The sequence below is a fragment of the Ceratosolen solmsi genome, unplaced genomic scaffold (genome assembly GCF_000503995.2).
Source record: "Ceratosolen solmsi marchali unplaced genomic scaffold, CerSol_1.0 scaffold7, whole genome shotgun sequence".
Taxonomy (NCBI): domain Eukaryota; kingdom Metazoa; phylum Arthropoda; class Insecta; order Hymenoptera; family Agaonidae; genus Ceratosolen; species Ceratosolen solmsi.
This window is the reverse complement of record NW_011948413.1, coordinates 13,134,885-13,147,087: the sequence shown is the minus strand read 5'-3', so window position 1 is coordinate 13,147,087 and position 12,203 is coordinate 13,134,885. Positions and strand designations below refer to the sequence as shown.

General features: G+C 28.0%; 1 protein-coding gene across 1 annotated transcript; it reads left to right on the top strand.

Moving 5' to 3' along the window:
• The first annotated feature begins 4,977 nt into the window (after positions 1 to 4,977).
• Positions 4,978 to 10,582, top strand: LOC105367699 (uncharacterized). Its single transcript, XM_011506467.1, has 4 exons — positions 4,978 to 5,294; positions 6,723 to 7,093; positions 9,201 to 9,504; positions 9,985 to 10,582. Exons 1-4 carry the CDS (start codon positions 5,179 to 5,181, stop codon positions 10,229 to 10,231), a joined length of 1,038 nt encoding a protein of 345 aa, XP_011504769.1. The 5' UTR covers positions 4,978 to 5,178; the 3' UTR covers positions 10,232 to 10,582.
• The last annotated feature ends 1,621 nt before the right edge of the window (positions 10,583 to 12,203 follow it).

Genomic DNA, 12,203 nt, shown 5'->3' with positions numbered 1-12,203 from the left:
TTAATGATATTGTTAGTTAAGCGATAGATGATAGATCTCTGTAATTAATGTGACGGAATGCTGTTTGATGCTTAACCGACCTCACGGAATTTGCAATTAATTAAGATTTTATTATTGCCTCCCCATCCACACGTGAAGTGCAAATAATTCGTGCCAAATAAATTGAGAGAGAGAGAGAGAGAGAGAGAGAGAGAGATGAGAGTAAAAATACTTAGCGACTATGATAAAGTCGCCTAAAAACATTTTTCATTATCGGCATGGGCAATTTAAGTTTAGATCTTTGTGAATTTTCGAGCTTAATAATGATTCTTAATAACGATCGAATGGTAAATAGCGAGACTAATCGTTGATCGAGTGAGCCGTAAATTATTATATAAAATTGATTGAGAAAAACAAGTTTTAAGACGATAAACATTTATATATTGAAATCAGAAGTGACGGAGATATAACGAGAGATAAGTAACGATTTATTCATTACGAACGTATCTGTGATTCTTTCATTTTTGTTTTTTCTTTTTTTGTTTATTTTTTTCCCAATAGATAATAACTAAATTTATACGAAAAGTTTATTGTAAATCCGCCATTCGGTCAATTTCACAACTCTATTTGTGAAATCTTTATGCACAGGTACGATAATTATTTTTGATTATTTTAATTTAATTTTTAATTCTCAAGTGTTATGACGAGCGGCAAAGCTAACCTAAAAATTGATATTTGGACATTTACAAAATATGTGCGAAGAGTTTCAGATAAATCGTTTCGAGTATGAAATTCACTTCAACAATCCATTCCTTGTATAATAATTCGTTAAAAGGTAAAACATTATATTAAATTTAATGATATTACTATTTGGTTAAGCGTGATAAAATGTCGTAACATTTTTTCAATAATAGTTGCTAAATCACCTTAACAAACAATTATTTATGTAAAAACAATTGTAAAAATCTTTTTTGTAAAGATTATGTTGTAGCAAATGGAAGTTTCAAAATTTCTTTAAAGTATTTTATAGCTAAACTACATTTGATATTATATTATGATCTTTCTATTTAAGCATTTTGTAAACATAATCTATCATTCATAGAAAATATTATTTATTATAACAGTAGCTTTCTATTCATTTATTATTGCAGATGTAAGTTGCTTTGTTAATAATAATACAAATTAGTAAATTATAAAGCTACTCTTAAATATATAAATATAATATCGACAGTTGCACGTTACCTTAAATTTTATCAACGCATAAATTAGTCATCGACATTTAAAAGAATAGAATACATAATTAACAACAAGTACTTATATTTATACTTCATTTGTATTTATAAAATTAATTTATGAAATTGTAAAAAATTTAATACGAATGAATTTTTAATTTAATTAAAGAAAATGTTCATGAAAAGACACTAACAGAAGTCCAATTAATTGATTATCATCCGTCTTCATCTACTGTTAATTATATGAAATATTTATATGGAATTCCTATTCTGTAATTTCTGCAGAGTACATACAATATATCAACGCCAATGCTTACATATTTTGTAAAATTAAATTTAAAAATTACAACCAACAAAGGCTAAAGTGCAATGTAAGCTAAGATACAAAAAAAAAACCTATAATGTATTATATTTATAAAAATTACGAATTATTTTATAATATTGTTAAAAAAGGAATGATTCGAAAAAAATAAAAATTTCAAATTATTGTCAAAGATTCTTTCAATTTAACTTTATAACAGTAATTATAATTATAATTCTAACGCTTATCCTAAAAGTCAATGTTATCACATTGCCAAGTATCAAAATAGATAAAGTTTATTAAATAGTGACATTAAACTCCGTAGAATGATTTTTTTTATAACATCACTAATAATCGTGCGTACAATGCCACACAATCGTACTTAGGAAATTCCAAGTTCGAACGTCGATTAAGCTTCGAGCATCGACAAAACAACAGCACACGTAATACAAAAATTTAAGGCTAAAGAGGCTTACAGCAACCCCTAGTAACAAAGTCCACGAGTACGTTCGTGCTCGCGATATCGGAGAATCCTCTTCGATTAACCGACCTGGTGCGTTTCAGTCTCAAATTCTCGATATTCACGGGCCAGCAAGCAGCTCAATGGCAGCGTGCAACGACTCTACCCGGATGTGCCCAAACCCGGACACCCAGCCAACTCAGCGAAGATCCTCAATACTAAGTTGAGACGAACGTTGGCACGCAATTATAGCTTCGGTACGAAGTTTGAGACGTTCATTTGTCCGTCGATAATATTCATTCATATATTTTTTTGTGTAAAAACTATAAACAATTTTAAATATGATAAAAATTATAAAAAATTGTATAAATAATTTGCAACCTTACCTTCTCTACGGAAAATATTGTAGAATTTGTAAATCTATGTTTGTAACAATATCGCCTTTCCAACGAATGTTTTGCCATTTTAATATGTCGTGGCAAATTCAGCATATAGTCATGAGGCATCGCTTTCGAAAAGGTCGCTCATTTTCAAAACGAACAACGTAATCATACGAAGTACGCGATCGTCGCTAAAAACTCTCTTAAAACGGATAACGACACTGTAATACAAGCAGTATCACCAATCGTCCATGTCGTCTCAATCCTACTTCATTACAGGTCTGTAATAATATATCTTCTCAAGATATCACATTTCAAAATGACGATATATATGGCTAAAATTGCACCTATCCATACTCTGCCATTACAATTTACAATGAGACTATGAGGTATTGACTGTGACCACAATGATCTTTCCATTAAAATTACCATCTCATAATCTTCGTACTTTATTCAGTAATTGTACGAAAAACTTTAACGTTATATCGTTTATACATTAATTGCCTCCCTTTATAACATTCCCTCACACTAAGTTACAAATATAAATCTCTACATGCCTCCACACACACACACACACACACACACACACACACACATATATATATATATATATATGCTTTCGTATTGTAAAACATTGAAAATTTATATTGAAAATCGTATAGATAAAATGTATTTACACACATTTATTACTCTTAAATTGATGGAAGACAATAAAAAAATATAACTCGTATAAAGCAAAGTTAAATCGTTTATCGATTGTCATATAATATATAAATAATAACAGTAAAAAATAAATGTTATAAAATAGTAGAATTAGTCATATATTTTATACCTTATCCTTATCAATAAAGGACCACTCTAATTATGCATGCAAATGAAAAACTCAAATGTTTTACTTTTCACTAATCACTTCTCTTTATGAAAAAATTACGGATTTATATTGACATCGTCGTAAATTAACGATAATTTCTTTTTAATATTCCAGCTCGATTATTAATATTTCATTAATTTATTTTTATTCGATACTTTTCTGTAACATAAATGTCTAGCTTATACTCTTGATGTATAAAGTTTAAAGAGACAAAAGTAAAAATTTTCAACGTCATGTATTATAATTTCAATATTATTGTTCGCAATTGTTAGCGATTATGTACATATGTAATGCTCAAACGCTAACATAACATATCGTTAAAATTTTTAGCAATGCTTGGCAAATCGACTTTGACTCGATATTTGAACTCACAAAAACCTGTAATTAAACGCATCTTTTATATATTTTAGACATTTGATTTTACATCGAAATATTTTAAAATAGTTTAAAAGCTTGTACCATATTAACGTACAATCTAGCGCATAGTAAATTTGTAAACAATTTGATTATGTTAAAAGAAAAAAATTCAAACAAAAAATAAGAGAAAAAAATTGAGAGATGAGATTCGATAACTAGCATATGGATATTCACCCAACGACTAAACAAAGTCCCAAGTAACTGTATATAAGACTATTTTTAGATACTCGAAGAATAATTTATATTGTTTTCCTAAATGGATGTCTTTCAATGGAGACGTACGACGGAATGCGGTGACGCAAAAGATATCGGTAAAACACAAATTTGAATTTGAACTTTGGTTTGACTTCGAAGTTGATTTCCACGTTTTCTCGAAAATACTTAGTTTTCAACAGATTAGAACATTTCTTATAACTACTTTTTATAATTGCGAAAATTTATCGGACCGATTGAGCATTCACATTGAATTGTCCTCAATTTCCTGTTCATTTTGTATAAATTTCGCTTTATATATTAATAAAGTTATGTTTGTTTTTAACATTAAATAAATTAATTTATTTTTAATAATTAACAATAACAAATAATTTGTATGTCAAAAAAATATGCCAAAGAATATTGTAATATTGTATAAGCTATGTACGAAAGTTATTATCAAAATCAATTATCAAAAATTGGAATAATTGTCATCATCAATTATTTCCATAATTAGATTTTCATATTTAAAGATAAATAATGAATAGATAATATACCTTGTATAATGAAATTGTACGTAATGAAATTCTTATAAATTATACATCTTGAATGTTTGTAGAAATAATTAACAACTACAATAGATAGTTTAAGTTTCTTATCTACGTATCAGAAATTTAATTAAACAACCTTTATAATCAAAGTAATAGAGCTCAACAATCACTATTCGCTTATGTACTTATTTATATATACTATAAGTTTATTATAAAATACAGAATATTTTGTGAGTTAAGTGCTATTTTATAAATTATTATCAATCACCTTTCTTATTTATGTAATCGAATGATATTATAATAAAGTGGTAACGTCCATCAGTTTACCAATTAATAAAGTCAATGAGTTAATATAAGAATTTTTATACATACGCTAGAGGAAATATATTTTTAAATAACACATAGAAAGAGAACGCATAGAGAGAATTATTTATACGCGAGTGTGTTTGCAAGCTGTAAACACTGTATTTATACAACATAACGAGGTAATGTGATGTATACATTATGTTTTACATGATGCTCTTTCTTTATTTTATTGTGTTTATGTTTTATGAATCAAGTGCAAGGTAAACTCCATGCTGCTAGAGGAAGGTCGCGAATCACAATCAGAACAATTAGATATTTTTACAAAAGAAGAGAAATTACACATGCTATTTATCAATAGATGGCTTGAGAGATTTGGAATAGTTTTCTTTAAGGTTCATTAGGATTTCAATAGTTTTTTTTTATTAAATTAGACTTTGCATCTGTGGGTGAACCCGCCGAAAAGGAAATTTCGTAATTTATACGAAAAATATGGCTTTATTGCAAATCCGCCATTCGGTCAATTTCACAACTCTATTTGTGAAATCTTTATGCACAGGTACGATAATTATTTTTGATTATTTTAATTTAATTTTTAATTCTCAAGTGTTATGACGAGCGGCAAAGCTAACCTAAAAATTGATATTTGGACATTTACAAAATATGTGCGAAGAGTTTCAGATAAATCGTTTCGAGTATGAAATTCACTTCAACAATCCATTCCTTGTATAATAATTCGTTAAAAGGTAAAACATTATATTAAATTTAATGATATTACTATTTGGTTAAGCGTGATAAAATGTCGTAACATTTTTTCAATAATAGTTGCTAAATCACCTTAACAAACAATTATTTATGTAAAAACAATTGTAAAAATCTTTTTTGTAAAGATTATGTTGTAGCAAATGGAAGTTTCAAAATTTCTTTAAAGTATTTTATAGCTAAACTACATTTGATATTATATTATGATCTTTCTATTTAAGCATTTTGTAAACATAATCTATCATTCATAGAAAATATTATTTATTATAACAGTAGCTTTCTATTCATTTATTATTGCAGATGTAAGTTGCTTTGTTAATAATAATACAAATTAGTAAATTATAAAGCTACTCTTAAATATATAAATATAATATCGACAGTTGCACGTTACCTTAAATTTTATCAACGCATAAATTAGTCATCGACATTTAAAAGAATAGAATACATAATTAACAACAAGTACTTATATTTATACTTCATTTGTATTTATAAAATTAATTTATGAAATTGTAAAAAATTTAATACGAATGAATTTTTAATTTAATTAAAGAAAATGTTCATGAAAAGACACTAACAGAAGTCCAATTAATTGATTATCATCCGTCTTCATCTACTGTTAATTATATGAAATATTTATATGGAATTCCTATTCTGTAATTTCTGCAGAGTACATACAATATATCAACGCCAATGCTTACATATTTTGTAAAATTAAATTTAAAAATTACAACCAACAAAGGCTAAAGTGCAATGTAAGCTAAGATACAAAAAAAAAACCTATAATGTATTATATTTATAAAAATTACGAATTATTTTATAATATTGTTAAAAAAGGAATGATTCGAAAAAAATAAAAATTTCAAATTATTGTCAAAGATTCTTTCAATTTAACTTTATAACAGTAATTATAATTATAATTCTAACGCTTATCCTAAAAGTCAATGTTATCACATTGCCAAGTATCAAAATAGATAAAGTTTATTAAATAGTGACATTAAACTCCGTAGAATGATTTTTTTTATAACATCACTAATAATCGTGCGTACAATGCCACACAATCGTACTTAGGAAATTCCAAGTTCGAACGTCGATTAAGCTTCGAGCATCGACAAAACAACAGCACACGTAATACAAAAATTTAAGGCTAAAGAGGCTTACAGCAACCCCTAGTAACAAAGTCCACGAGTACGTTCGTGCTCGCGATATCGGAGAATCCTCTTCGATTAACCGACCTGGTGCGTTTCAGTCTCAAATTCTCGATATTCACGGGCCAGCAAGCAGCTCAATGGCAGCGTGCAACGACTCTACCCGGATGTGCCCAAACCCGGACACCCAGCCAACTCAGCGAAGATCCTCAATGGAGAGTCGAGCTTCTTCAAGTCGGAGCGGGCACGCGACATTGGTACGACCTTCGTCCATTACGGATCCGTGTCTGACTCCTACGTCTTCTTCGGGGCAGTCAATCGCAACGACTACGGATCAGCTCAGATCAACGTGCCCGAACCCTTCCTGGCCAGCGGACACTCCACCTACTTCAACACGCCGGGGAGTCAGTGGGCCCGAATGGACAAGTATCACGCCAAGGACACACATGGATCTCATGATATCGTTTATCGTGCCAAGGCAACGTCCGATATCCTAAACGGTTAGAACGATTAGAAAATTAGCGCACCGAGCCAGTTGGGTGCAATGATAGGCGATCGTCATTGTATCATAATAATAAATAAATATATGAATATTGTTTTACAACAGGGTAATTGTGTGTAAGGAGACTCTTCGCGTTGTCGTTCGTACCGTCTGTTGATGTTTAATGAATATCTCCTCTTGAGTCGACACGATGACAGAGATTCTTTTAATAATTCAATAGGGGCCATTATTAAAATATTTCATCTTCGTTTCTCCTGATAATGCAAGTAAAGAATCGATGGGAATGCTTACAAGTATGAGCAGTGAGGTTGGTCCAATTTCTACACTAGAAAGAACTTTTTCTTTTTTTTTTCTTTTCAATAATAATACAAACTCCGGCATTCGATTTAAAAATTGTATTATTATTTATAAATACAGTGCTTTTTATTTTATTTTTTTCGATACAGATTTGGAGACAAAGCATTTTGTCATTTTTTATCTCAAAGCAATGATTCTAAAGATACTTTGAAATTTATTTAAGCTCCAAGTTATTTGTTTTCGCGATAATGTTACATTTGAAAAAGACATAAATATTGCAATATTATTATTTCATTTGCCCGAATTATTAATATATCCTTGGTATCGACAGTATTTAGATTCTTCATATTTTGATTAAAAACTGTTTATGTTCTGTACATTATATTTTAATGCTAAATTTTGAACTTACTGTCCAGAAATTTATATCTATATTCTACCATTCTCGAAATTCTCGAAAGAAAAAAGAAAATTTATTCATAGTCGACGATGAAATCCTCTTTATTCAGACGCTCAGATTTGGAAATACTTTATTTCTATTAATACTATAAATTCTTTGCTTATTAATGTACTAATCATTAATAATTATATTAAATAATCCCGACTTTGTTATATAAAATGGCATAATTTAAGAATTGCATATATTATTAATATGCTTTTATAAATGGCAAATTATTATAGTCTAACCAATGATAATTTCTAAATATAAATATGAAAATATAAATATTATCTAATTTTACATTCTGCAGTTCATAAAAAATACTATAAATTAACCGGTACAATTCAATTATTATTATATAATTTATTCGCTAAAAGATTAGTTGTTATTCTCTTTTTTTGTAAGAAAAAATAAAAATTAGGAATATTTATTTGAACTTAAATCGTACTAATAAGAACAAAAATATAAATATTACATGTAATATGATTATACATACATTGATTAAAGAAATTTAAAGTATATTTTATTACGTTCAACTCGTTGTTTAGCAATATTTATAGAATAATAGAATTTATAAATAATTATGCTCTAAATAACCAAAATGAATTTCAAATAAATATTTTTTTGCCTGTTTCTGAATTTTTGAAAGGGACAACACAACACTAATATATAAATTAACAATAATAAATGTTTAACACATTGTTTTCGCGCAACATTGATTATTATAAGTGCAAATATCCCCATTATATAATGATATATATAATTATTATGGAGTTTATCTGATTTGTTACCAACAACTTTTAAAGATTTATTTTTATTTTGTTTTTTTTTGTCGTTGTTGTTCTTCTTGTCATTTTAGTATTAATTTTACATTATAATGATTTATAAAATAATTATTGTAGATAAGGGAAAATATAATTGAAATTTTTTAACATCTTTTCGAATATTGAGTCCGGATTAGTGTTGGAGTGTTTCAATGGTGTAATAAGTAATGACGAATTATATAAATTTTAACATATTAGAAATTTGTTACAACACAAAACAAGGCTTTGGTATTTTGATTGATATAATTATCAATCCATAATTCATTATGTACTAGGAAATATAATATTTGTAATACATGTTGTTATTAAATTACATTTCAACCATTGTACTTTGAATTGCATAAGTCGAAATTTATTACATAAGCTATCGAGCAATGATAGTAATATTTTATTACAAATTTTATTTAGCAATTTGTAATTTATAAATTTATTATTACGGTGTTTATTAATGTTTAGAATCGATGGCCATAAGATCATAGAATTCTATAAAAATGCATTAATCCGTACGAAGTTCAGAAAAATATACGCTTTAATGTTTGATGGTACAGGTCTTTTTAAATCTGCTCGCTTCTATTCGACGACAACGAGGCCAACGCTGACGACGACGACGACGACGACGACGACGACGACGACGACGACACCGACGAAGAAGACGACGACGACACCGACGAAGAAGACGACGACGGCAACGACAACAAACGCCGAAGACTGCCAAATAAAAAATCAGAAAATTATCATAAGCAAGAAGGACCGTTTGAGGATTACTGCAGTGCAATTAGGCATTGGCATCTTAGTCACATACTTCGTCGTTTCGCTGCTGTCCTTTTCTATCTTGTACGCGTTTATCATAAGGTCAGTTGCACCCACTTTCTATCATTCGTTATCGTTATAAATAAATGTTGCTTTTAATTTATACAGAAGCTTATTATATACAAACAAACAAACAAACAAACAAACAAAAAAATAAAAAAAATAAAAAAAAAATAGAAATTAAAATTCTATGTAATTTCTTTTATTTTCCTTTGCTGCTCGGCGTTTTACCTTACATGCAAAATTATTTACATCGAGGCATAAAGCATTTCTGCTGTACGTATATTTTTGAAAAATGTCTCTTTTGCAATTATTTTTAATCACAAAGTATTATTAAAATTAAATCGTTGTTCAAGCTGTTTTATTTAAATTGATTCCCATATAGATAATGAAACTTGCCTTTCCTCCACGATTTATACAAATTACATATTAAGACAATTCGCAAGCGACGCTGAGATGAGCCAATATAAATTTGAAATAGATAATCATCATATTACATAAAAATTTCTTTATTGTCCGTAGAGGTGTCGACTTGAAAGGATTTGTCAATCATTTGTACACATTTCCCGAAGAGAAGCTCAACTCGATATTCGACGAGAATTCAGAAGTTAGGCTTGCCTTCAAGATCAACAATTTAATCTTTCATTTAAGAATAACGTTCACTCTTTTCACTACGTTAGTTATTCTTAAGTTCTTGAGAAGGAAGAAAATTGTGAAGACGCCGAAGTATATTCTCAGATCATTGGAGAATCGCAGTACATCCAAATGAGCAGCGTGATCGAGGAAAAAGATTTGTACCGTTGGGTGCCCTAATAAGCGTCCAGTTGTCGATGGAGAAATTTATGCGCTTTCGTACGGGCACTAGTGTTTTTCATCTTTTATAATTCGATGCGATTTTTCACACTATATTGCATCTATTTCTATTGATTTCATAGGAAATTGATAGGATATGATACACTGACGCGTGTACTTTAGTTAAGAGGATAATGTGATGAAATTAAGGTATTGAACCTTAGCATATTCCGCAACCGTTACGATTTCGATAAGAAATTTCGATATTTACAAAATATGATGTATTTATTGTAATTATATAAGTTAAAATTGAGGTTATGAAGAAAATTATGGCATACAAAACACATTTATAAAATTTATAATGTGATTATTAATTATCAATGTATACAGTTATAAAAACAAAATCCATCATTATCATAATTATTTATCGTATGATTTTTGTTATTGCAATAAAATAATTATATTCTACATAAATGTCTTTTGTATATAATTTTAATATATGATTATTAAGTTATTATTTAGAATTCAATAGTTGCAAATTTTGCATTTAGTTAAAAATATCATTTAATAAATAATAATCTATATCCATATCTATACATGTTTAAATTTAGAAGGGAAAGAATATATAAAAATAAATTTCTAAAACATTTTGAATTATGCAATATTTTTATTACTTATAATGTATACAACAGGTGAACTGCTTCATACTATAATTTACATTATTTCATTAAGAATTAACGTACAATTAGTAATTACCATTGAACCTCAAATAAAAAACATACACAAAACTTGTTTTTTTGTTGAAGGAAATACGGTATTTTGCATCTAAATTAATCAAAATTTTCAACTGAGTTATAAGTAATTAATTTTATTTTTAATAGTCCTTAACTACAAAGTATGAGTTATACAAAAGATATATATATATATATATATATATATATATATATATATATATATATAAGCGTTCACGCAGTGTTTCACAATAATATATTCGTTTTTTTTTCGTTTTTTAATTGTATCATGTTTTTCTTATAAAGAGAATATATATATAAATAATTTTATTTTAATTTTAATATAAAATTTTTATTTATAAAATGCCAATCGCGAGTTGTTCACAACGTTGTACATACTTTAATTATAACATGTGCATTAAACATCAACACGCACACACATTTATTTATGTATACGAGAGTAGCTGAAACACAATTTGTTCTATAAAGGCAATACATAATTTTAATTGAAAAAAAAAAAAACACTTTAGTAGCATTAGTGACACAATACTTGTATTGCTGATAAAAGAGAATATTTTTCTTGACGTAACTGATTAAATTGATTCAAACGAATGCAATTTTTCATGTTTTATAGGAAAGGGCTTCAAAATACAATAATCAGTAAATAATTTGACCAGGAAATTCTCATTTTTTTAAAAATTTAAAAATAATTTACCACAATAGTTAAGTAAAATTGAGAGACATAATAATAGAGTTATTAAACTTGTAAAATCTTTGCCGTCTACTAAAAAATTAACCATGTTAAAATTAAATTTAAGGAGTGAGAAATACAAATGATAAGATACAATAGCATGAGGGGCGATATATGAGTATAGAAGACATGTCACTTGTCATCGATGAAAATATTGAAAGTCGAAAGAAAATTATGTCGAAATTGTGACACGTGCTCTTCATTACAACGAATAGCATTGCAATTTTAGAGTAAAGGATAATGGAAAGTAACGACTCTAAATAATTAGGTGATTTAGGTGGCAACGTATCCTACTTGTTGTAACAAGAGCAACCGATTTAGAAAAATTTTAACTCGTTTAAGGCAATAATAATGATTTGTATTGTGTGTTGTTAACTCACACTAAGTAATTTTACTGGGACATTTGAATCAATAGAAAACTTGACTGGACTTGGTAATGTAAGTCTTGTTCTAGGACTAGGGTACCT